At 36.3% G+C, this 27,957-nt stretch overlaps 1 protein-coding gene across 2 annotated transcripts; it reads left to right on the top strand.

Moving 5' to 3' along the window:
* The first annotated feature begins 72 nt into the window (after positions 1-72).
* On the top strand, positions 73-23,961 carry LOC113049625 (homer protein homolog 1-like). 2 transcript variants are annotated; one of them, XM_026212133.1, is made up of 9 exons: positions 73-438; positions 5,443-5,599; positions 13,112-13,243; positions 15,069-15,161; positions 15,548-15,705; positions 20,974-21,130; positions 22,081-22,191; positions 22,283-22,363; positions 22,763-23,961. In XM_026212133.1, the coding sequence occupies exons 1-9, from the start codon at positions 434-436 to the stop codon at positions 22,949-22,951; spliced, it is 1,083 nt and encodes a 360-aa protein (XP_026067918.1). In that variant the 5' UTR covers positions 73-433; the 3' UTR covers positions 22,952-23,961. The 2 variants fall into 2 exon arrangements, with proteins under 2 accessions (XP_026067918.1, XP_026067917.1); XM_026212132.1 differs by lacking the exon at positions 73-438 and having other exon boundaries at positions 5,200-5,599.
* The last annotated feature ends 3,996 nt before the right edge of the window (positions 23,962-27,957 follow it).

Genomic DNA, 27,957 nt, shown 5'->3' with positions numbered 1-27,957 from the left:
ATATTGTGTGGTATGTGTTATGACCATCGACTGACAGTAGATACATCTTGAGAGCCACACGCCCACTGAGAGTGAGAGAGAGAGAGAGAGAGAGAGAGAGAGAGAGAGAGAGAGACTGCGGTTCTTTATTCACCGTTACCTTGCGCTCTTCAGAATTAGCATACAGGCGCGTTTTCGAATCGCCGAGATGCGAGGTGAGCCCATCGTGTGCCAAACTAGCTGAAATTGGGCAGTATTAGTGGGTAATTCGCCGCGGGATTCATTCAGTGCGCCTGACAGCCTACATACAGAGCGCGTAACGAGAGACGCAGAATGCCGCTGCTCATAATGTGACTGACCGCGCGCAACGCATCCAAAGCCGCGACATTCAGCAGGAAGAAGAAACTCGGTGATCAACAAATCGCTTCTCGTCTCAGGAGGGATAAACGGCAACATGGGGTGAGTTGCTTGTAAATAGCGAAACGTACCGTAGGAATTGGCAGCTCGCAGTATGACGGTTGTATCACCGGTCTTATGAGGACAGCCAGGGCAGAATGTAAGGGCAGTTATTCATACTCATTAAAGCCTTCTTCTTTAGTATGACATTATGACATAAATATATTTTTGTGCATTACATATTACAAATATAGTACATGCCCACACTGAAATGTATAGCAAACACACACATGCATGCATAGCCTATATAATATAATATAATTTATAATAAAAATATGTGTTATATAAATAACAATATGTAACAATATATATAATATATAAATAACATACAATATATAAATAACTATATATATATATATTCATTCTTAATTCATTGCGACAACCATTTTTTGACAACTGAGAGTAAAGTATATTGGGTAGCTTTGTATGATCTATAGTGTTTTTTTTTTTTTTTTTTTTTTTGGTAAATGATAACAAGCATGTACTCTGAATGAGAATGAACATTAGCTAATTTCACATATTGATGTGCTGCAGTGCCAAAGGCCTATAATCTCATCATGCTTATGTAATCTACATTTCAGCAGAGCATCGCTGAATGGCACAGCCTCACCAATTCAGTTTTGGAGCCAATATTGGCAATGACATCTGATATCTGTACACAGAATTTCCAAAGCTCAGCTGGAGATTGAACTGAAATATAGATTTTAAATAGGTGACCCTATACATGGAAATTCAAACTTGGGTGCTCGGAGGGTCACTTATCATCAGTTTTGGTCTGAATGACCAAAAATCTTTTCATTGGTAGCCCTTGTTGTTTATAAATCAGACTCTTGAAGATTTTCCCAAGGTAGTCTTTGATCAGTGTCTGGAAGCTTAAGATCATGTTTTCATTTTAAATGTTTTATTACATAAAGATTGATCTTCTTGTGGTGAGAAAGCATTTTCTTTTATTAAATAAATGAATAAATAAAATACTATAATTGCTTCAAGGCCCATCTTCCTTATTCTTAATTAAATGATCACCATTGAAATATTCAAGGGCTGTTCAGGGAGTGTATTACTCTGGAGAAAAGTATTCCCACTTCCTACTCAATTCAGTGCCACACAATTAAATTTACTTCATGCTAAAGTGTTTGATTGTTGTGTAGTATGCTTGCTAACATTACTGAACAGGCAATAGTGGTTGTACTAGAGTGTAGCATTTGGGTCCTGGAATTAAAAACCTTTCTTTTCTCCATAGGGAAATTGATTTTTAACAATAACTTATAATAAACCTTTAAAGACAGACCTATTGTGAGCTACGAGGTTGTTAATCAATATGTTTTTGTTGAAGCCATCTATATGAATTATTTCAAATTGTCATAAAAATAATTTAACAGTAAAATTCCCGGTGAAAACTACATTACCCACAATGCAGTGCCACCAGTCAAAAAATCCAAGAGTGCTAAGCTCTGCCCATGAGGCACCACGAATCACACTTAAAACACTTTCATATTTAACTATTTCTACTTTTTTAAGATTCCAATAGAGAAAATGTAATAATAATAAAAAAAGATAATTCCAAAACTTACGCCACTGAAAAAGTTAGGCCTGTGGTAGGGGCTGTTGGGGCTTTTCACAGATCTGCCCCCTGCTGAATGCAATGAGAAACTGAAGAGATGGAAAACATAAGCAGTGCTTCGAAGATGAATATTATAAAATGAAAAGTGATCTATTTCGCTTTTTTCATTTATTTTCTTCTAAAACAGATGTTTTAGATGTAAAGATTAAAATGATGTCACTTTTCAAAATCAAGATCAATCATTCTGCCAGCCAGGTTATGTAACAAATCTATGTGAGTATGCAACAACAGCAACAACAAAATCTTCTTATCCATGTATGTCCACTACCTGTACATACTATTTAAGATCACTCAAGCTGGAAGTGTGGCAGAATTTCGTTTTCTTTTTTGTTACTGTATTATTTGGACAGAAATACAGATGTTCATGTAAAGAGTGGATGAAGTGACTGCTAGCTCTGGATGGTGGTGGGTTGTTGAAGGTGGGTGGTGTGAAATTGTCTCCCTTGTGTGCTGATGTTAATATAGAGCTGGCTAAGTTTGATTCCTTATATAATTGACTATAGCACTTACATCTAACATTTTACAGTCTTAGCTTTGAGATACGTTTGACTTGTGAGTCCAGTGGTTTGTATGATCAATCTGTTCAAAATAAGCAAAGAATAACAACTTTTCAAGTGATTGTCTTAGAGGGTTTGTGTTTTCAGACGCAGTTTAGAATGAAATCTAGCATTCATTTTCCTTTTGTAAATGCAGGCTGTACTGCCATCTTATTTTTTCTGTGTGGGTGGTTGGCTTTTAACCATGATTTTATGAAACATGAAATGGAAAACTCTTAGGAAACGATATGATACTGTTGGATACTTAGAAAATACATTGGTACTTGTGTAGTTTGTATTTTAACCTAATTTTGTCATATTTTCTGTGCTAAAGATTGAAGATGTCATGCGTGACAGATTCTACTGGTCAAATATATACTATAAAAATGATTTTTCACTTCAGTCAATGACAGTTTGAAGCATTTTTATTGTAAATATATATATATTTTATTATTTATGAATGACACTAATTCTGTAAAACCATAATAAGTATTTATCATTATAATAACATGAGAAAATGTTTGATAACAATTGGTATCCAATAAGCACCTACAATTATAAGCATCCATGCTAATTTTAAGTCATTTTCACTAATATGGAAATATGACTTCCAGTCTATTTACTGTTTCGTTCTTTCCCCAAAGATGTCTTTAATTAATTTCAGGTGAAAACAGAGTAAAGTATGTGTACAAATGGATTGCATTCACAAAATAAACATTTATTTTAAGTTAATGGTTATGACCCTCTGGACAAGACACTATGTGATGTCATGTGAACCACCCATGCGTGGTGACTGCAACTGAATTTTAATAGAATTGAAAAGCTAATTATGCAACAAGCCTTTGATGCTCTTCAGAGATCTTCCGCCTCCACGGTGCAGCGTAAGCACTTCTCCATACTCCGCAGCGCTCTCTTTCCTCCTCCTCAACTAAGCTATCCCTGCTTTTCTTCTTCCGTCTTCCTTGCCTTTCCCTCTCATTCCTGCACATCAACCCAGCGGCAGCTGATTAGAAGCACGCTAATGTAATTGAATATGGTGATTCGTTATCCTGGGAATAGAAGCAACGAACCGTCTGTATCTGTGCTTGGGATATTACCCCTTCCCCCACTCAGATCTTCCCACTTCTGATCCTATATTTTAATAAGCAGGACGGAATATATTGGGATTGATTGGGATTTGAAGGGTGTTTTGTGTGGAATTGGGTCAGAGGAGTGTAGGTTGTGGCAATGATATGGAAAAGCTCTGTCTGCTGATGTTTGAGTATACAGTAGTCAAGACAGATGCCCTTTGACATTGATTTGAAGCCAGTTGCTATTAAAGTATTGGGAAAGTTCCAATAAGCAGTCTATACTGGGATTACCTCTGTGATTGGATTTGTTTTTGAAAACCTCCCATGTAATTTTCTACACTCTCAAAAATAAAGGTTCCAAACGTGTAGTTACATTTTTTCCCCCAAAAGAACCTTTACAAAGACTGTTTTTTTCCACTACAAAGAACCTTCAGTGCAGTGGAAAGGTATAATACTTTTAAAATTTACTGCATGTTGTTATTCTTGTTGTTATTTATCTACAGTATAGCGGCTCGCCAATCACAAGAATAAATTAACTTTAACTTTGGTTTATGATACAATATTCATTAACCAATGTTAACAAGTTAAACCTTACTGAGAAGTGTATTCCGTTTTTGGCAGCATGAATGCTAATTGCTCATGAATTGCTGAGGACATGTATGTATCACTTGGAATGATGATAAATGTGTAATTATGTTGAGAAGAATGAGAAAAGTTCAGAGTAAAACAGCTCATCTGACTGGGGCTCCGGTGTCCTTTTGTTCTTTTCAGCGATGATTGGCCATTATTCTAGAGAGTGATTATTCCATTCTGCTTGTGGTCCACATGATCCTTTTTTTTTGCCCAAGGTGATGATTCACAAAAAACAGACCTTCGTTTTTCACTGTGCGTGGCCTCCAAGATGACTAATTTCTTAAAGGAATTATCCCAGAAATGAAAATTCTATTATAATTTGCTCACCCTCATGTTGTTTCAAACCTGCTCTGTTGAACACAAAAGAAGATATACTGAGAATTGTCTGGCTGAGAAGTGAAAGTAAATAGTGTCCAGTTTTGTCTTAGATCCCATTGACATTGATAGAGAAAAACAATCGAAACGTTCTCCCGAATATCTTCTTTTGTGTTACATAGAAGAAATAAAGTCATACATAATAATAATTATATTATTAAAACAACATGGATTTTCCTTTTTGCTTAAACTGCCCTTATGAAGGGGGGATTGTTGACTTTTGAATTGTTAACACAATCTTGAAATGCAGCATAGAAAAACTTGGTGTTTATGAAAGTTCACTCATCCTCTTAGAATAAAGGAAGTAATGCACATTAATTCATCTAGTATTTATGTTACCTTCATCTGTGTGTGATTATCAGAGCCGGGCCGTCTGGGAAAAGAGCCCTGATATGCTCTTAGTGTGGTCCAATGTGTGCAAACATATTTCCAACAGCAAAGATCAGGTCAATGGGGTGGGACTGCACAGATTACTGCGTCCCTGACTATATTTAGTGTCCATCCCACATGGCCCCAGCAAAACATCTGGTATTTCCATATCAGTAGGGCGTTGAATGGTCGCCTTGCACTGGTAGCAGGGCACCAATGTGTCTGACTGGTTAGGACAGGCCCAGGTTTCCACCTGGGTTTAATCAGTGGTGATCAGCAGCAAGATGGAGGCTGAAGAAATGGTCATCCATCTACCGGGACGTTGCAGGGCGCCTGGTGGAATCGGAGAGACGATGGTGCTCAGGCACAAAGAGGTTCACCATTTCTTCTTCCTACCTTTCAGGGAGCAGCCCATCTACAGCACCCGGGCACACGTCTTCCAGATAGACCCCAATACTAAGAAGAACTGGATGCCCACCAGCAAACATGCGGTCACTGTATCTTACTTCTATGACAGTACCAGGAACGTGTACAGGATCATCAGCCTGGACGGATCAAAGGTAACGTGGTGTTTTATTTTCATTCATGTTTACATTCTTAAAAATAAAGTCTATTCTTCCATGAAGAACCTTTGACATCCATGGAACCCTTCAATTTCACAAAACGTTGAACCCAAAAATGGTTCTTCAGCAAAACCCCCTTTTGCACCAATTATTTTTTAAGAGTATATAGGTCTTAGAATATGTACGGTGGAGATTAAAGGATTGTCTTTGGCCCAAGAAAAGCTTCTGAGAGTGCTTTCCAAATCTCAAAAATATAATGTGAGTTTGATGCATCAGTTGAATTTGCAGGACCCTTTTGTGCACAAGAGATTTGAGTGTGCGAAGGACCGACCTGCTAGAGATTGCTATCAAACATATTCCCTTGGATAGAAGTGGATTAGCTCACTCTCCCTGTGGAGAGCTGCATGCACTTGAACTGGTCACTGCTGTGCAGTCTTATACAGTGGATGTAATGCTCCAATAATCCAAGAAGCATCAATAGGCAGTAGTAGGGACTCTGCATCCGCTAGAGTAAGTCCGTCCATCTTACCGTAGGCTGTTCATAGTTTTAACTATTTATTTTCATTATAGTTTGTGTAATTTTTAACAATACTTGGAATCAGACCATTGCAGACCATATACCTCTACCATCCTCCACCAAAAAATGCACTGTTAGAATCAACAAAATGTATTTTTATTGCAAATCATGAACCCTTGGACCTAATTAGCGTATAATTCACAGCATTGCTCCTGCAGGAGTGGACACACTATTGATTTCAACCACTCCACCAAAAACTCAGCAGTCAGATGGTGTGTTTCATGCACAGTCTTAACCATATCCCTACGGTTCCTAAGCTTTAGCAGAGCTGGATTTAAAATAGCTCCCGCAGTATGCCTGAATGTGCTTGTGAGTTGGGATGCTCAACCCTCCCCTTAGCTTTTGGTTTCAGCGACAGAAATAACATGTGCACTTTGCACTGTGACTGTTGACACCTACAAAGGCAAACACACACTGTTTCTGAGCAGATGATCCTTTTTAATTTTGTGTAGATCTTAAACATACCATAGGGTAAACAAAATGATGCTCATTCAAAAAAACATTAATGTGCAATTTATAGATACAGTGATTTGAATACATCTCTTCTGTGATGAGCATGTTTTTTAATTTCTAAATAAGATTGATGCAGATATTGTGTGTCACGGTCAATAAGTCTCTTAAACTATCAGACAATTTGACCTTTTTATAACAAGCAATGTAACCATATTCCTACAATTAGTTTTAAAATGTGAAATGGTATTTTTAATGAGTAAAAATGCTTTAACCATGAAAAATACATTTAAAAGCCTGTGTGAAAAGTAACGATTTAATGATAAATGTGAAAAGGTTGTGTCCACTCACACGCATTCAAGGTGTAAGGAAATTATTTTTTTCACAGGCGATGCCACTTGCATTATGTTTGATTAAACGTAATATGTTTAGTCATTTAATTTTATTAAAATTCAAACTTTGACTAAATAAAGCGCATTTGTAATGCAACTACTGCATCCCAAAATATAAGTGCATAGACACCCTTAATAGTAATGTACCTATCCCATAACCTCTTTAACATGCAGCATTTTAGTGGTGGTTAAAACAATACATTAGCAGTCTTAACTTGATTTAGGCATCTATCAACCAAAACGTAGAAAGAAAAAAAAAGGGGTACAGAAAATACCACGGTCATTCCATGGTATAATTTGAAATACTTTGGCGTATCATCAAAATAGCATCAGGGTACATAAATATGGTAACCATTTAGTTATAATGCCTTTAAATGTTACTGTTCCTTCTGAGACTGGGGCAGGGAATGGGGTCAGCGCAGCAGCTGTAATTAGAGCCTGATCTTAAGCCAAGTCTGAGCCCTGAAGGGAATTTCACTTACGGCTCACAGTGGCTAAAGGTATTAGCAGGATGCTACATTGATTGAAGAGCTCATGTAAAGCTTGACATGATATTCAAGATCTGTCCATTCCTGTGTTTTCTCCCTCTACCCCTATGCAATTTATTCTGCCCTTACTTTTGTATGGGACAGCTGATTGTGGTCCTGTCACTCTGAATGACAGGGACTTGTCACTAAAGCCTTGTCCTTATCTGAACCACTATTGACCTATAATAGGCAGAAGCACAGCCAGCAGAAAGGTCTCTACCCACTGAGCGCTATTCACTTTATCTTGAATATAACTTCCCTTGACAGCATTTGATCAAATGCAGTTTGTTTGTATTTTTCTTTGAGGACTTTTCTCTTTCACATTTTTTTCTGTTACCATTTTATTTAGAGACAATAAAGTAAAGTAGAAACAATACTGTTTTTTTTTCAGAAATAAATTTTTTAGTAGCATTTCAATAAACATTTTCAGAAAAGTGAAGCTTTTTCACTTACATGCAGTGATTTTAGCATTAGAAGTGTAACATGATCACTTTTCACAATTTTTCACCGTTAAACCAAATGCATTCTTCTTGTTAAATTTTAGTGAAACAGTTTGTTGAATGTTTTATGTAAATTAACAGGTTCGAAAACAAAAGTCCCTGTGCAACGTCATTGCTTCATCATGGCTGCTTATGTGTGATTCTTGTACACCATCATTTATGTAGATTAGTGTGTGTATAAATTAGATTTAATCCTGATTCTAAAACTTCTTTACCTAATTGAATTGTTTCCGATAAAAAAGTAAACCCGAAAATCCGAAAATCCCTCATTAAGCTATATTATTATAAAATTTTGTTATACAATGTGTGAGCAGAGTCATCATGTATAAGCACAATCTGATAACGTTAACTACAATTTTTGGGAAGAAGAAAATCTTCTATTTTTTATATGCAGCTTCCCTGTAAGACATACGTTTCACAAGAAAATATTATTTATTTCAGTCTTTCTATATATATATATTTTTTGTAAACAAATTTTAAAGTTTTATTCCCCATTATTACCCGCTGTTTCTTTGTAATTAAAGAAAATAACTTGGTTACGGTTGCAACACTATGCTCTATTTTAACCCCTGACAGATTGCCAAAGTGGCATGAAATGGACAGCTTCTTCCAACAACAGAGATGTTAGTCTTAGCACTGTTCTTTGCTGCTGTCCACCCACTGTACAGCTTTCAGCTGTTCTCATGCAATTAAAAGCCTGAAGTGAGTGAGTGATTATACAGCTCTGATTAGAGCTCTCGCCGAGCAGTCTACATCTGAAAATAAAGACAAATACCTGCTTTAACATACATAGCATTCAGCTAGCTGTGCAGCACATACACGAGAGCATGGAAAAGTCCTGAGCTGGACTACCACACATACACATGCTCATCACTTCATTAAGTTTACCATACTTAATATGTAGATTGGGCACAGCGCAAACATCAGTCATGCTAATGCAGATTAGCAAACACTAACATAGATTTGGTAGAAAACCTTCAGTATCTCAACAATTATATTTGTACATCTTCTGAAGAAAATAATGAGCTGCTTGCTCGTGCAAAACATGCTATTGTGTTGTGTTTGGTTGTTTATCCATTACTTGTGTGTTCTGATTTTTTTATGTGTTACTGTGTCTGTTATACTTAAATTCTAGTTGCTATAATATTTGAAAAGCGCTGTTGTTTTAATTTTTGCTTTATGTATGCCAGAAGCTCATATTATGTGCCTTGAGGGTTCTGAAGTGTCTGCATAGAGCACATTAGTGATTCAGGAGAGTTTGTCTATAGGCAATTAAAAAACATCCTGAATAAATAGTTCTTGAATGAAACCCGACCAGCTTTAATGTCAATCACAACAGCACATCAGTTGCATTCCTCTTATTAAAATATTGGCTGTTTAGTACTTATAATGCACATATTTTTCATGACCATATAAATCCCTAATCCTACCCAATACCTAAACTTAACTACCTTAACTAACAAATTAGGAGTTTACTGAGGAAAAAAGTCCAGTTAATGGTTTGTTAATAGCGAGAATTGGACCTTAAAATAATGTGTAACTCAAGGAACTACTCATTTCATTATGAGTATATTAATTTAAAAATACTACCGTTCAAAAGTTTGGGATTGTGTATACAGTGGGTAAAATAAGGAACATCACAGTTTTTCTCAGTAAATATATTTCTAAAGGTGCTGTGGACATGTCGGTAACAGCCCAAGTAATCCATACATACAAAGAAAACAAACCAACTATGTTCAGAATTTAAGCTATGTGTATTAAAATGGAGTGACACAGGGAGAAGGTATGGAACTAGTGAAATGTATTTAATACTTTGTACAAAAGCCTTTGTTGGTAATGACAGCTTCAAGACGTCTCCTGCATGGAGAAACTAGTCACATACATTACTCTAGTAGTAATAGTAGTAGTAATAGTGATTTTGGATCATTCTTCCACTCAGTCTTCAAATCTTGAAGGTTCTGTGAACCTCTTCTGTTAACTCTGATCTTTAGTTCTTTCTATTGGATTCAAGTCAGACGATTGGCTGGCCATTCTAGCAGCTTTGTTTTATTTTTCTGAAACCAATAAGAGTTTCTTGGCTGTGTTTGGGATCTTGCCACTTGTTTCATCTTCATCATCATGGTACTGTAGGTGTTGGGACTGAATCAGTTAATATTCATTATTGCTCAGGCAGGATTGCTTTCTAACTGCTGATAGATTTCAGCTGGTGTCTTGGGTTTCCAAGACTTTCTGCACCTCCCTTTCTTCATTTGTTCAATACTTTTTCCCCTGCGTCGTTCCATTTTATTACAGTACAGACCAAAAGTTTGGACACACCTTCTCATTCAAAGAGTTTTCTTTATTTTCATGACTATGAAAATTGTAGAGTCACACTGAAGGCATCAAGGGCTATTTGAGCAAGAAGAAGAGTGATGGGGCGCTGCGCCAGATGACCTGGCCTCCACAGTCACCGGACCTGAACCCAATCCAGATGGTTTAGGGGTGAGCTGGACCGCAGACAGAAGGCAAAAGGGTCACTCAACAAGTGCTAAGCATCTCTCGGGGAACTCCTTCAAGACTGTTGGAAGACCATTTCTGGTGACTACCTCTTGAAGCTCATCAAGAGAATGCCAAGAGTGTGCAAAGCAGTAATCAAAGCAAAAGGTGGCTACTTTGAAGAACCTACAATATGACATATTTTCAGTTGTTTCACACTTTTTTGTTATGTATATAATTCCACATGTGTTAATTCATAGTTTTGATGCCTTCAGTGTGACTCTACAATTTTAATAGTCATGAAAATAAAGAAAACTCTTTGAATGAGAAGGTGTGTCTGAACTTTTGGTCTGTACTGTACATGTAACTTAATTTCTGAACTTATTTGTTTTGTTTGCATGGATGTATGGATTACCTGGGCTGTTACCAACATCTGGAATAAATTTCAAGTCGACAACACCTTTAGAAATACATTTCCGGAGTAAAAATGTTGATGTGTTCAATACTTATTTTACCCGCTATTTGTGTTTTTTTTTTATTTTATTTTGAAAGAAGTTTCTAATGCTCACCAAGACTGCATTTATTTGATCAAAAATACAGTAAAAAAGTAATATGGTCAAATATTATTAGCTGTCTTCTACTGTAATATATTTTTACAATGTAATTGATTCCTGTGGTAGAAAAGCTGGATTTTCAGCACACTCCAGTCTTCAGTGTCACATGATCCTCCAGAAATCATTGCTTGTGATTTATTTATGTGTAAATGTAATTCCAGTATTGTCATCTCTACATGGAGCAGTTGATCCAAAAGCCATATCAAAAATCGTTTTCCACCATTACAGTTTTTACAGGTAATGAGCATTGACTATTTGTCTGAAAGGATGCATGTTTCAGAGTACTGAGAACTAAAATAAACTACGGACATGTGGACTACTACTTCTGCGCTGTACGGTTGCTGCGATTCCCGTTGCTATGGTAACAGAAACTTCATGATTGGTGGATCTCTCTTCAGGATTATGTGTAATTCACCAGATATTCATTGCTTAAAAATGATATGAAATTGAAATCACATTTCTGCTTTTCACAGAGGCATAAACCGTCACTTAAACTCAGTGCTCGGAACACATTTGTTTTAAAATATGTACAGTATGTGCAATTAAAAATGAGGGATTTTAACTTCTAGAACCCTACCGTTGTGCTCTGTAAGTTAACCTGTAATATCTGTGCGAATGCTAAATACTGGGAGTGTAGAACAGAGGGAACAGCATTCATCCTCTCTGAGGGAACGATTGTATAACATGTGTAACACACACACACACACACACACACACACACAGGAAGCTGACAGTGGTAGCCCACTGTCAATTTTCTCGCTTGAAATTACACGTTTGTGTGTGGCCAATTGGCCTTGTTCTGGAAGTGTGTGGGAGTATGAGAGCGCTCGAGGCCTCTTATCCACGCAGCCTTCGTGGATCAGTATGCTTTGTGCATCCATCTATTCCATGTTCTACATTCCCCATCTTAAAGATGTACACTGCAAAAAATAGATGAAAATATGATGCTTATGTTGAAAACAAGTAATAAAAAATCTTACCACACGAACAAGAAAAACACCATCACATGAAGTCTTACTATCATTGTAATGTTGCAGGTTATTACATATTTTCGTAAGAATGTTATGTTATAGAATGATATTTCTGCCGGGAAACTGATACGGATTAAGGATAGAAATTTTGGCTGGGAAGATGCCTGAGTTTCTTGATGCTCAAATTATGATTATGTGAGCTCCACATAATATGTGCAACATTCACAGTGCACCTCTTTCCTCTCTCTCCTTCTCCTTCTCCTTCTCCTTCTCGCTCTTTCCTTCCTCCTTATTTGCTCTCGGTTTCACACCCACACAAACACATTCACTGGCAGCGACTGTCGTCATTTCATCAATAACATTTCACAGGCTTATAACGCAGGAAATATCTCGAGATGTACTGAAGGCATTTAAGTGTTTGTGAGCAGACATTTCGGACCGTGTCCTGACCATCTCATGAAGACATTTTAGAAACATTTCTAAGACAGACTTCTCACTGTACAGCAAATAAGTCCTGACTCTTCCAAGATTTATAATGGCAGTGAGCAATTATTGATATATACTCTTAAATTCTTTGTAAAATTTGAATTTACTTTATTTCTATATTTTCAATTTCAATTTAATTTTGTTATGAACTTTTTTCATTTTTATTAGTTTTAGTTTCTAAGATTTCTGTTCAATTTCAATTTTTAGCATTTTATATAATATTTATATTTAATTAAATTTTATTTCAGCTTTATTTTAGTTTGAAATATCAAAGGCTATAATATTTCAGCTTATTGACTTAAAGGCCACATCTCAGATAACAAATCTGCAAGAATATGTTGATAAACTAATGGATCTTCCTAAAAACTATTTTGCCGGATTTTGACCCAATATGTCAGTCAGCCCATGTTATGGACCCTATTTATCCTATTTACACTTGACGGCCAGATTGATCATCGTAGTGCAACTTATGTTTTTCACAGGCATTTCTGAGAAGTACTTTTTTTTCATCTCACAGGCAATAATAAACAGCACTATCACCCCGAACATGACCTTCACGAAGACATCTCACAAGTTTGGGCAGTGGGCAGACAGCCGTGCCAACACAGTGTATGGGCTGGGCTTCTCCTCTGAGCATCATCTGGCCAAGGTGGGTGGAATTCTTTCTCTCTCCTTTTCTCTCTTTCTCTTTCCGGTCTTGCTATCTCTCATTTTCTTCCCTGAGTCTCTGGAGGCCTTGTTCTCCCTTTCTTTCGTTCTCTTCCACCCCCTGTGTTTCTGAGCTGGGGAACACCTACACACTGTGCCCTAATGAGGAGCTGTACAGTCATCGGTGCGTGGGAGGCTTCTTCTGTGCAGTGCTTTCCTCTCTTTCGCTCCCTCTATCTCTCGCTCCTCTGCATTATGATGATGCACTGTCAGGGACTGGGGGTAGAAAACCTCACCAACACTTTTTGTCTTCCTCCTCTATCCTTCTTTTATTGTCTTTCACTCTCCTCTTTCTCTGTTTCTTTTGCTTTTACATATTCTGTATTTACTTTATAAAAAGTGAATTATCACCATTATTTATTGATCTTTTTGAAAATGTTCTTTTTCGGTATGGGTCTTTCAGTTTAGTTCGCAAATATACTTAACAAATACAGCATCGTTTGAACCATTGCCAAAGTGAACTTCATTGGAAACTTCCAGTTTTATATATTGTTACTTCTGATAACAAACAAAGTCTCATCTTTCAAATCATGTCCATTTTTTCAGGGAATTCAATAATTTTTGTTATAAGCAATATACAATAAATAAACAATATAAATAAAAAAAATAAAGTTTTGAGTCTCTTTATTGTTGTATAATTGCCTCAATGGCAGCGTGGAGCATTAATTTTATATTTAAAATAAATAGTAATTAAATGTAATATTTTCTCCTTATAGTTTAGAGCATGAGTTGCTGTAAATTTTTATCCCTAAGAAAATCTTAATTATAATTGAATTTTGAATTTTATTCAAAGAAAGAGCAATTTCTTAAGTAAACCACTGTTTCAGAAAAAAATAAAAATTAGTTTAGTTTAGTTTAGTTTTGTCCCCCTGCTATACCGAAACCATACTGAACCATGGTTTCAAAACCGAATTTAATAAAAAAATCTAAGATACTAGATATAATCACTCTACTTTTGCTAGTAACTTTAATACTTAAACTTATTTCAGTTAGTTGCCAAGGAAAATCTTTTTAAAGGTTTTTCATATAATATTGATATTTTATTTAAATTTAGCTTCAAGGGATAGTTGTCGTTGTCATGCCGTTCCAAACCTGTATGAGTTACTTTCTTATGTTGAACAAAAAAGAAGTTGGTGTTGGTGGTTGCCATTGACTTCCATAGTATTTTTTTCCCATTATGGAAGTCAACCACCAATTGTTTGTCAGTCAATGTTATGGGCATTATTTGACCTGTTTTCAGTTTTCTCAAAAAAGCGTGCCATAAACCTTCTCTTTCTGATGTGTATTCACTTGAGATCTGATGTTTTAACATTGTTAATGGAGCACTGTTGTCCTGAACCTAAAGTGTCAGCGTACAGCGGTCTCTCTGCTGGATATTCAAAGGGAAATGCTGCAGTCCTTCTAGAGCTCTGGAAGCTTTAATAGGAAGAGTCTATATTGGGAACTCTGACCATTGCTTCTTTTTTTTAGCAGAGATACCGCATATCCACTCTAAAATAGTTCATCCATTTTAACACATAAACATGACATCCTTATTTATGTTTCTACATACAATATTGAAAAGACAAGAATTAATAGGCACCAGGATCAGGCTTTATTTAGCTAACTTGACCATCATGACTTTCTTGGTTGAAAAAGCTTCAGCATAAAGATCTTGCTGATTGATGTGTTTATCAGCTGGACCAGAGACACCAACACCAAACTAGCACTAACCAGCTAATAAAAATCTACTTATTGTGATTATTAAAACCCATTTCTCTTCTCAGTTTGCAGATAAATTTGCAGAGTACAAGGAAGCAGCCAGGATGGCCAAGGAGAAGTCTCTAGAAAAGATGGATCTGGCAAGTTCGCCCTCTCAGGTATGTCCTGTAATGTTCGGAGGATGGACCTGTTGCTACCATGGAGTGTAGTTTGCTTGGAATAATAGATTTTCCAAATCATCAATCAAAAACTCTCAAGATTGACATTCAAGGAGAATATATACAGTTATTGTAAAAATCCTAATCCATGATAGTTTTTTGCAATCAGTATATTTTCCATTTACGATTAAATCTCATCATAGTCTAACCAGTATGGAACAATGACAACATTTCAGTCTCCAAAGAAAATCTCTCGTCGCTGTGAAAATGTAGTTTTCATAAATCCCTCAATTGTAATTAGCAGCTGAATGTTTATATATGCAAAATAATATTTTGTAAGTATGTAAGGGTGCAACAAATAACCCACGATTTGTTGTTTTCCACAGGAATCACCTGCTGACATCCATTCCCCCTTGACTCCACCCGTCACTGCGGACCTCTGCCGAATCAATGGCACTGGTGATGACGTCACTCTGTCTGACGTGTCACCAAATTCTATGCTCCAATCAGACCTTTCCCCAACCACGCCGACCCTTGCACACAGGTAACTGGGGCTTAATGTACATTTTTGTACAATTATTTATTCAAATTCTGCTTACATTTTTTTTTAGCTAATATTAGCGATACCGACTCAAGGTATGATCGATATTTGATATTTAATTGTGCTACTCACCCTCAGGCCATCCAAGTTGTAGATAATTTGTTTCTTAATCGAAACACATTTGGAGAAATTTTGCTTTACGTCACGTGCACACCAATGGATCATCTACAGTGAATGGGTGCCGTCAGAATGAGAGTCCAAACACCTGATAAAAACCTCACAATAATCCACAAGTAATCCAAAAGACTTTAGTTCATCAATTATTGTCTTGTGAAGTGAAAAGCTTCATATTTGTATAAAACAAATCCATTATAAAAGAGTGTTTAACTTTAAACCATTGCTTCTGGCCAAAAGTTAAAAGAGGGACGTTAAAAATATCTTATGGGTTTTATTTATTAACAGACATGCAACTTTTCACTTCACAAGATATTCAATAATGGACTGAAGTATTATTTTTGGTCAGCTGTTTGAACTCTCATTCTAACGGCACCCATTCACTGCAGAGAATCCTTTTGTGAGCAATAGATATAAAGCTAAATTTCTCCAAATCTGTTCCGGTGTAGATACAAACTCATCTACATCTAAGAGGGCCTGCGGGTGAATACATTTTCAGCAATTTTTTTCTTCTTCTTTTAAATCAGTGGTTTTCAGCTCCAGTCCTTGCACCCCCCAGCTCTGCATATTTTGTATGTTTCTCTTATCACTTCAGACGTTTGCTCTATTTGACCGGAAGTGCCCTGCGAAGTGGACATCGCAGGATATTCTGCCATGATTCCAGTTCGAAGCAAGTGTATATGTTCCAGTCAAAGGGCATTAAAATGGGAATTTAGATGGGAATTTAAATTGTTTTATTTACAGAGGTTTATCATGTCACAATTCACACTTCTCTAGTAAGTTGCATATCCATGAACGAATGTTCCATAGTGTTCCACTGGATATCCCATGCTCAGACGCTGGAATTGATAACCGCTGCTTTAAATGTTTCGCAAATTAGTTCCTACTTTACATTATAATGTTGTGATGCCTAAATTTACTTGTATCATTTTAAAAGATTGGTTTTCGATTTTAGTGTTGATTTTTTTTAATTCAACAAAACATTAGAATTTTAAAGGATTAGTTCACCCAAAAATTAAAATTAGCCTGTTATTAGCCTGTTAGCCTGTCTTACCCTCGAGGCATCCTAGGTGTATATGACTTTCTTCTTTCAGACAAAGAGGTAAATAAAAAATTGGCCTGCCACTTCTAAGCTCTATCATCTGTTCAGCAGTCCAAAACACTTCAAATAAAGCACTAACTTTTTAATATAAGCTGTTTTTGTTAATATCAATGCATACCTAATTTAACAAAAGTTGTACCTATAGTCCCAAGTAAAAGTGGTGTTAAAGTTAACACTAACAGATGCAAGTTCATTGTGCTTTTCTCTCAACCATTTTTAAATTATTTACAGTACATTCAGACACTTGTTCACATGAGTATGTACTCAGCAGCTTTTTTAGTCTGACTGCAAAGGCAATGTTTAGAGCCCATTTCACCGAGTCTCTAGATGCTTGAATTTTAATTAGTTGAGCAATCCTGTGCTGCAGGTTCAAAAATAGCATCCCACCATTTCTTACATAATCTCAGGTTAATGTTTCACTCTCACCTGCCACTTGAAAAGTACTAACCCATTATTGGACGCAAATGCACAGTGGACCGAACCGCATTCAACACCCACACTGCAGCTCTCTTCCAAACAACTACTTTAAATGTTTTGTTAGAGTTTTAGAACCATGGATCAATAACTATATATGTTTTCCCAGTAATAATTTGTCCAAACAAGTCAAAATCATATAAAACAGTGGCATGTTTTCAGCCCAGAGCAAATGTGACTTATGAAGATGGAGGCGGCGTCATCTGTTTCTGAGCCTTTGCAAAATGAGTCAGAAAACCCACTGTTAAGTCAAAACAACATTTTTCTTACAATGTGACCTTAAACAAGACAGTGTTTTGTCCACGTGAATTCATATTTTTGTGAACAAATTCATATGGTCTTTTTTGTGTGTGTGTTTTTTTTCAGACACGTGCTAAAAACTTGCCAAGTCTGCTCCTACTGATATTCGCAGCTGTTTGACTACAGTGTTTTCACTGAATACATTCTTATGCAACAATGACTGTGGATGCAACAAAAAGTTAATTCTATATGAAATTCTGTTAGTATTTACAGATATGCATATTTATGTCAGCAGAACTCTCTTGATGTTGTGTTTTATTAGTTTGTGTTTTGAAATCCTCTGTAGAGAAAACATTCCCTGATCTTTCTTGCAACGTTTTGGGAAAATCTTTGCAATGCATCCTTTGTGACTTTGTTTCATGGTCTTTTTTTTGTATGAAATTGTGATTCTAAGGTTGATATTTGTAAATCTGAGAAATCATTTAATACATTTATTAAATGTCATTACACTTCAATTTCTCAGTTTGCTGAAGTTGAATTTTAACAATGAAAACTGGTTGATATGTGTAAGTGATCTTAGTGAAGCTAACTGCCCTTTAGTTTGCTAAGACTGATTCATACCACTATGATATTAAATGAAACAACCAATTAGTTCATTAGTGAGATTGATTTTGAAGTAAATAATGCTATTTGTTCTTTCAAAGATGCCCTTACTTCTAAATTCCCCTTAAAAATACTGTTCCTGTCGCTTGATGAATGTGTATAAATCTGTATGTATAAGGGTCATAGATTAGCTTGTAGAGTGTATTTGTTCTGCTTTGGCTTTTATTATGTGGTGAGTGATTTGAAGGCATTTCTTCAAACAGTAATTCTCTCAGCCACAGTCTTGTGCGGCACATTAAAGTGAGTGTTGAGGGGCTGGTTGGGCAGTTGCCACAGTGTAGTGAATCACATTTACAGTGGGGCTTAATATGAGACGTACACCGAAATGTGTGGTACGCCAATCAATAGTCTTAAAACTTCATTCAGGACTGCTTTTTATGTGGCATATGGAAAGCACTCCAGTTTATCAGTGACCTCAAATGTATACATCCGACAGAGAGGCACCGTGAACCCTTTGAAATCATATGCTGTTGAGGCTCTGAATAGAGGAGCCATCAGATAGAGATTGTTTATTGATTCACATTCAGCAGGCCTGAAGGACAGTCACGCTGACATTATGCTTATGCTGTTCTTTGTAGTTATGTAAGGCTGACGGCCATATGCTTCTGTGCACCTGCTTACATACAATGGCCCTTTAAAATAATGGCACTCAGATTAATATTTCATATCTAATGCAATGACATGACGGTTTATACATGTCAATTGTTATACATGAAATGAGAGGCTTCAAGACTTGAATTTAAATCAAAATAGTTTATTACCGTACATGAAAACACAAAATACAATTTGAAGATTGGGAATGAGATAACATGCAAGGGCAACAGTCCTTAAATATTAAATATACTATTAATTATATACGTGAGATTTCCCCTCAAGATTAGATTCTCCTTTTTTTTGTCTTAAAAATGACAAATGTTAAATCTCAAAGTTTCAATTTAATTAAAAAGGCTGAACGAACATTTAAACAGACTGTACTATACAACATATATTGACTTACCATGCTGAAGACCCTGTTTCTCGTAGCTTGAAGCTGAAGGGCTTCACTCTCTTCTGCTCTCCTCTCTTTCTCTGCAGAGGAACATTTCTTCTCCTTGTGTGCGGTGCTTTATAAGCATGTGTGTCTCCAGCCCACTGTGTCACAGCTTCAGTAGGAGTTGGAGAGTGTGGGTTGAGGTGTTGTCTGTCAGAGCGGGGGTCCGGGGAGGAGGCGATCACGTCAGCCGCAGCAGAGGTGGCTGCACTGGGGGAGATGAAAGGGAACCGGCGTCGCTCAGTAGTGTGGGCGACAACGCTGAGGACTCTGTGTTGCTTCTCTACACGTGTCTTGGTTGCGTAGTTAAGCTGTGGTGGAGTGCGTGGCAGAGGAGTGGGATGTGTGATGAGATGTTGAGCAGGATCACAGCGGATGGGATTCCTCATAGATGTGAGCTGGTTATGTGTTCGATGCAGCATTTTTTTTTTTGTCACTACATGAGGAACAGAGCACATTGTAAATGTATGCTTGATGTTTGTCACTTTATGAAGGTCACAGATGGACTGATGAGAGATGGTCATTGCATAAGTGAAGAATTGGCTTTGTTCTTTTGTCTTTGAGACTTTCTGTCTCCTTTATAATCATTAGGTGACTTTCTCCTTTGATCTATTTCAGCTTGTCACATTCCATCAGTCTTTTTATTGTCATTTTTATGCAAATGACAGAACTTGGATCACAGAGTTTGTAATAATCGCTGGTAATTGCTCTTGAACTGCGTCCAAGTCTAGGTAAAACACAGAAAGGTCTCTCATGCTCACCAACGCAGTTATTTATTTGTTAAAAAATGACGGCAATTTTTCATCGCTACAGTCTTCAGTGTCACATGATCCTTCACAATCATTCTAATTTGCTGATTTGATGCTCAAGAAACATTTATTATTTTTCAATGTTGAAATAATGTTTTTCATCAGTTTATTTTGAAAAGAAAGTAAAAAAAAAAACTGTTTTGTAACATAAATGGCTTATTTCACTTTTGATCAATTTGATGCACCTTTGCTTAATAAAAGCATTAAATAAGCTGATATATATATATAGATTTCATAAATAATTGATCCCAAAAACTTGAAGGGTAGTATAAGATATTAATAAAGTTTAATATGAAATTTGATAGCATTACTGTTTTAAAATAAAATGACATTAAACCACAATTTTATTCTACTGACAGCTACTTTGTTTTAAACATTTCTAATTCTCTTTAGTCTTTATAAGTCTATTTGATGGAAAAAAATAACACAAAGCTGAATACAAATACAATATAATACTTAATACAAAGAAATATTCTCAAGATAATATTTTAATCATTTGTGTTGGCTTCAGGACTGAGACTATGTAAAAGCCAGTTCAGTTTTAGAAAAAAGTATTTATAATACCACACTTAATATTTTTACACACAGTATATAAAGCTTTATACATGAAATATATAGCTGCTAGCTCCCTCTGAGTGAAATGTTGGGGGTACTTCGAAGGAACAACGTTTTAAAACCCTTGGCCTATAGTTTGAATCCCCAGCCTAAAAATTAACTATCAGAGATATTATTGCAAGTTTGTTTTTAAAGTATTTATTTTTTGTTTGTTTGTTCTACAGCCCAACTACCAACAAACACTGGGAAGCAGAGCTTGCAACACTAAAGAGCAACAATGCCAAGCTCACAGCTGCTCTGCTGGAGTCCACAGCCAACGTCAAACAATGGAAACAGCAGCTAGCAGCTTATCAGGAAGAGGCTGAAAGACTACACAAACGGGTGAGGAGGGGAGGGTTGACCTTTACTGTAATGGAGCCGACGAGACACGAGACGTGCAGATCCATATGCAAGCTTTTATTGGACAGAGACGTGGTCAAAACAGGCATGGGTCAAACACTGGCAAACAGGTATATAGAGGGCAAGCCAGAAGAATAATCCTAGGGCAAGCATGGGACTTCAATGAGCGAACAATATCCAGAGGGCTAAGCAATCCAGTATCTAGAACAAAAGGGTCAAAACACGAGTAATGGGGCAAGGCAAGAAAGAGACTAAACTATGAAACTAGAAACAGAGACAAGACTAAGAAAACTAGAAACTGAAACAAGACTATGAAAACTAACATGGAAAGGCTTTGAATCACAGCTATCGCTAGTAGACGGATATGCGCAGAACAATACTCGACAGTGTATGAGGGGAAGTCTAATGCTTATAAAGCGTGTCTGATGATTGTGCTGTGTGTGTGTGATTGGTCTCAGGTGCATGGTGTGATTGTTATCAGGTGAATGTGATTGGTGCAATGGAGCATGGGAAATGTAGTCCAGGGTCTACTGTGTAGTGTTAGAGTCTGTGTTGTGGATGATGATCTCTGGTGGTGAATAAATGGAAGTTCAATGACCAGATCATGACATTTACCATGTGTAACTTCATATAAAGAACATACTGTCCTAGAGTTCAATAGATCTAGTTTTGTCTTGAACTGTTGCTATAGTGAGTCTGTGACAGGGCTGGTGGAGTGTTCACACTGACAGCGATTTAATTTAGTGTCTGCATTTTCTTTGGTCATTACTGTTGCTGCTCATCTAAAGTTCACATAAATAAGGCTGAACTTTTTTCCATGGCCTCACCAACTGTTATAGCAAAAAAGACTTCATCAAATCACTGTCAATGTTAAAGCTTTAAATCTTTGTAACTAAATTTGTGACAATTTTTAATTTTTTTTTTCTCTGCAGGTTTCAGAATTGGAAAGCCAGAGTAGTCAAACCAATGTGATCAAATCCCAGAAAACAGAGCTGAACCAAACAATAGAGGAGCTGGAGTGCACATTAAAGGCAAAAGAAGAGGTACTAGTCATTATCACTGGTCGAAATATATAATGTATTCTTTCATTCTCCAGATTCTATTAAAAACATCTTTCCTGTGTGTTCTTCATAGGAAATGGTGCGACTGAAAGAAGAAGTAGAAAATGCAAAGCAGCTTCAAACTCAGAAAGATGAACTCACCAAAAAGTTAGAGGTAAGGACTGTCCTGAAAATGTATTGACATAAGCATAAAAGTTAGTTGTCAGTATGGTTTTTAAATGAAATACACTTTAAATCGATCAAAAGTAAAGACATTCATCATGTCACAAAGGATTTCTATTTCAAACTACGCAACTGTTTTCTACATCGCACCAAATCAGAATATTTGAATGATTTCTAAAGGATCATGTGACTTCAAGTGTCAAATGTTCCTTAAGAAATCATTCTAACATTGTGATTATTCAGATTTTCCATCACAGGAATAAATTACATTTCGAAACAATTACAATTGTAATAATATTTCAAAATATTGCAGTTACAAAATCGTTTTTACAGTATTTTGATCAAATGCATGCAGTCTTGGTGAGTATAAGATGCATGGTGTGTGTTACAGGACACAGACTTGCGGAACAAGGAGCTTGAGGAACAGCTGGCTGATCTAGAGCAACGTCTGGAGGCAAGTCAAGTGGATCAGGAGAACCTCCGCAAGAACCTCAAAACCCTGCTGGAGATTCTGGATGGAAAGATCTTCGAGCTGACAGAGCTGAGAGACAACCTAGCTAAGCTCATAGAGGACAGCTAGACTCCTCCAAGTCTTGCCTCCCAACATGACTTTAACGCCACTTTCCTTTCCTTTTTACGAAATACACAGCATCCGATTCAGGCCGAGAGAGTCTGATGTGCTTTCGGACTCTTGTTCACTCACTTACACGGAATGATAAACCTTTGGTTGCACTTAATTTTGTATTTTTGAGGTGGTTTCATTCTTTTCAGTGCCACTGCTACCTATCCAATTTTATTGTTAACAATACACCTGTACATTTTTCGATGTTTCCTCCAATTTTCCCCTGAAATAGGCAGCCTGCAAAGAACATGGCTGCATATAGGCTCCTACTTTTTAAAGGTGCTGGTTTCGCGTGCCTGGCTGTTGGCGTAAATGGACGTTTCTTATGCTGCTGAGGACACTACTGAATTACACTGACTGGATCTTCAGTCGTATTTTAAGACTGGATATTCAGAGCCATATGTTGTAGCCAAATGTTATTGGCTTGCCTCTTCCCCGTCATGGAAACTGCCTCAATGTTCAATCAGTCAAAGTTTCAGGATACTCAACCGCTGACCTAAAAAGCTCTTGACATTTAGCAGACTTTGAGAAGTAGATGTGGCGTATGCTTTAGGCCTGTAATATACACTGAGCAATATTAGTGTGAGCGTCTGTATGCTCGATTAGTTTCAAGCCACTTCAGTGCATCCGTCAGGTACTCAAACAGCCCAAAGGATGAATTTATGGCCTGTTGTAAGTAACCTTTCGATTTCTCCAATGACCAGTGTAATGCTTTTGGATCGTATTGGCCTTATAATAACCCGTATCTATACATTTTTCAGGATTTTCTTGAAGACGAGGCTCTTCCTTTGTTTGTTGACTTACCAAATGCAATTATGTACTGGATTCCTTACGATTTTCAATTACAATATTATTGTAATATTTAAAAAAATCCATCCTGCTGATGGGTATTACAATACATAGATCATGATATATGTGGGAAAATTCTGTTTTAAATTTCCCAATGTTAATAAAGACTATTTAAAGATATCTCACCACATTGTTCTTTATAAATGATGAGACAGAACGACAGCATGACTCATTGAGGTTTTATACTGTAACATTAAAACCACCAATCTGTGAGAGAAAAAATTAAAATAAAAATTTCTCACAGAGTGATTTGCATCTAGACGTTGGGGCTTAACTAAAATGCATATTCATTATAAAAAATAACATTATAGTTGTAACATTAGGCTTCATAAATGAGTGTTTTTCAACACATTGGGAACACTCCCTCTTTTAAAATCTTTTTTTTTATTCAGTTATTTTGAGTTGTTTTACTAGCTTTTTTATTGCTCGTTTTGTCTTATTTTAAAACTTAAGGACCTCTTGGAGGTTTGTTGGGGTCCACCTGGTTAAGAAACATAGCCTTAATCCTAAACTTGAATTTTTGACTCTAGGTTTGAAGGATGGCTACACAAAAGAAGCCCTTTCACTGTCATTATTGTTTAGAATGTCCACAAACACATAAAGTGTATCAGTTGTGAGGTACATCACATCAACACAACTGAGTGGTGCAAGTACCCTGAACACCGACTTTACAAGTTCGTCTTCAGTTAGGTTAGAGCGACACCTTGTGGTTAGAAGCAGTACTAGAATGTAATTTAGCAGCTTATTCCCCAGAGGCAGTGATGTTCTAATTATAAATCGAAAGCAGTGTATAAAGCACACAGGAGAAACTAAGGAATACCATCCTGATCATGATGCCAGCTGTATCCAGATGGATTCTAGCAAGGTATTTTTACCATATATAAAAATGCATAAATAAAATTACATTGTTTTTTGGTCCGGCTGCATTGAACAAAAGTTCAAAAGGTAAGTGGTTGCACAAAAGTAAATTTTTAAACTTAGTGAGTACATTTAGTCACAGTTTTATTGAGAAGTCTGTGTTTTTTAATAAATGGAAAGACTTGTAAGTGCTTGACATTCATTTTTGTCATACATTTACAGTTTTACTAGCACAGCACAAATATGAAGTTACTTTCCACACACTGTCATTAAACCAGCTATTTCTAATAAAACAAACAAAACCACAAATATAGCATCCACAACCAAGAGCTTTACTCTAGCACAAAAACATAACTATTTTAAATGTCCAACATAGCTAAAAACTAAATATTAACCGGATCTTGCACTTCAGTCAAAAACACATTAAAATAAAACCTAATTTTAACAGTTATGCTCTTAACCCAGCCCTATGCAAAGCATGCTGGGAACTAAACATTTCCATTATTGCAACAATAATAGTTCATATATTCTCAAAACAAATGGATTAACGAAATTAAAATTTCACATATATTTAAGTGGATTGAACACAAATGAATACAATTCAGACAAAATGTACAGCAATCGTGCCGCCTCAGCTCACTTCAATTAAAAAAAAAAAGTAAATTAAACATCACTTTTTGTTTCATTGTACTGACCCAGCAGGGGAAAAATCTTATTGTTGGGCCCTGCTGAATTTATAATTGCAAGATTTTTTGTATTGCCTTCTTTCCTCTTCTGAACAGACTATTGGGATTGATATGTGTTACTTTACAGTAGAGCTGCTGTATGTATTGACTATATGTCTAACCGAGACTACAGTGGGGATCGAAAGTTTGGGCACCCCTTGCAGAATCTGTGAAAATATGAGTAATTTTCAAAAATAAGAGAGATCATACTAAATGCATGTTATATTTTATTTAGTACTGTCCTGAGTAAGATATTGTACATAAAAGATATTAACATTTAGTCCACAAGACAAAAGAATTGCTGAAATTATTAAAATAACCCCACTCAAAAGTTTGGGAACCCTTGGTTCTTAGTACTGTGTTCTGTTACCTGATGATCCTCGGCTGTCTTTCTGTTTTGTGATGGTTGTGCATGAGTCCCTTGTTTGTTCTGAACAGTTAAACTGAGAACTGTTCTTCAGAAAAATCTTTAAGGTCCTGCAGATTCATCAGTTTTCCAGCATCTTTGCATATTTGAACCCTTTCTAGCAGGGACTTTATGATTTTGAGATGCACCTTATCACACTGAGGACATTTGAGGGACTAAAACACAACTATTTAAAAAGATTCAAACATTCACTGATGCTCCAGAAGGAAACAAGATGCATTAAGAGCTGGGGGGTGAAAACTTTTGAACACGATGAAGATGGACAAATTTTTCTTATTTTGTTGAAATATAATTGTTTTCCATTTAGTTCTGCCCTTCGTAAGCAACAGAAGATACTTGTATGTTTCCCGGTACACAAATTAAGTACAATTTACAGTGATCTTCAAATTCCAAAAGTTTTCACCCCCCAGCTCTTAAATGCATCTTGTTTCCTTCTGGAGCATCAGTGAACATTTGAATCTTTTTAAATAGTTGTGTTTGAGTTCCTCAAACGTCCTCAGTCTGAAAAGATGTATCTCAAAATCATACAGTCACTGCTGGAAAGGGTTCAAATATGCAAAGATGCTGGAAAACTGAAGAATCTGCAGGACCTTAAAGATTTTTCTGAAGAACGCTGCTCAGTTTAACTGTTCAGAACAAACAAGGGACTCATGCACAACCATCACAAAACAGAAAGACAGTCGAGGATCATCAGGTAACAGAACACAGTACTAAGAACCAAGGGTTCCCAAACTTTTGAGTGGGGTTATTTTAATAATTTCAGCAATTTTTTTTGTCTTGTGGACTAAATGTTAATATCTTTTATGCACAATATCTTACTCAGGACAGTACTAAATAAAATATAACATGCATTTAGTATGATCTCTCTTATTTTTTGAAAATTACTGATATTTTCACAGATTCTGCAAGGGGTGCCCAAACTTTCGATCCCCACTGTATATATGCAACTCAATCTGAGGACACTGATGTTTTAGCGTCTCAGTTTCCCTGAAGATTAAACCGTTTCATTCTGCTTCATTTCAATCTAAATGTCTTTTAAGATGTAACAGCCAAGGAAAATCACAGTCTGTTTAAGAACGAACCAGGACAAATACACAGAAACAGAATTACACTGAGTATTTTAATTTTAATTGCAATACATTTGCTAAAATAAATAATTCTACATATGTCATTTTAGACAAACTGAGCAGTAAAATCAATAAAAAGGTTAGTATGTTATATGACATTGTATTATCTATTCTGTCAAGCATCTGTGATAGCTTTTTCACCCCCTTGAGTTGTGTTTCACTCACTGGCAAGTCAGTACAGCATTTCCCAATTTTCACACACAGGGATTACATCCAAAAGCTTGAGTAGAAAAAGACAGACCTGAATGCTGCAGGGCAGATTAGGTAAGGATGAGACACAGTCAAAGTATTTGTCAGGCATTTGCATGATCTTTCGGTCTTGGACTAGCCTAAGCTTTTTTTTTTTTTCTGTCAGCAAATATTGCACGTTAAAACAGATACGGCCTAAACTTTACTTAATAATTCATAATATAGCTGTAGTTACTGTGTTACTGTTAGTTAACAGTGTTACTGTTAATGCACCAGTTTGTTTGGACTTTGATTAAGATCATTATGTATTTTTATATACTTTTAGAGCATTCTTTTTTACACAACTTTGCATCCAAAACTAGTTGTCTTCACTCATTTACAGTAACAGACACATAGCCCTCTAGAGTTGACACATTTGTACTACAACACTTCTGTTAATTCATTCTTTAACGTCCTTATAAGGAATCTTTTTACTACCCTGGCCTCGAAATGTTCATATTTAAACTATTGCAGACAACATGTAATATTTATATGATGGGTCATCTGCAGCCATGCCTTGTCTCTTGACTTTATGTTACAAATCAAGGGCTGATTTGTAGTAGACTAACTGATCCTTACTTGTTTTATGTATGGATATCACATTAAAACTGTCCTGGAAGTGTTTTATCCTTCCTTAATAATTTCCACTGCTTTCCAAAAGCCTTCTATTTATATTATCCCTTGCAGCTGTTCAGTTTTAAACTATGTGAAACACATTCAAATATTATAATGTTATTATTGTTTTAAAAA

The sequence above is a fragment of the Carassius auratus genome, chromosome 30 (genome assembly GCF_003368295.1).
Source record: "Carassius auratus strain Wakin chromosome 30, ASM336829v1, whole genome shotgun sequence".
Classification (NCBI taxonomy): Eukaryota; Metazoa; Chordata; class Actinopteri; order Cypriniformes; family Cyprinidae; genus Carassius; species Carassius auratus.
This window is presented reverse-complemented; position numbering and strand designations above follow the sequence as displayed.

What these genes read in the sequence shown, in the direction of transcription:
- LOC113049625 (XM_026212132.1), top strand. Translation starts at nt 5,324, where the DNA reads ATGGAGGCTGAAGAAATGGTCATCCATCTACCGGGACGTTGCAGGGCG. An exon ending in TGGCAAGTTCGCCCTCTCAG is followed by an intron (nt 15,162 to 15,547) that starts GTATGTCCTGTA and finishes TGTTTTCCACAG; the next exon opens with GAATCACCTGCTGACATCCA. An exon ending in ACGCCGACCCTTGCACACAG is followed by an intron (nt 15,706 to 20,973) that starts GTAACTGGGGCT and finishes TTTGTTCTACAG; the next exon opens with CCCAACTACCAACAAACACT.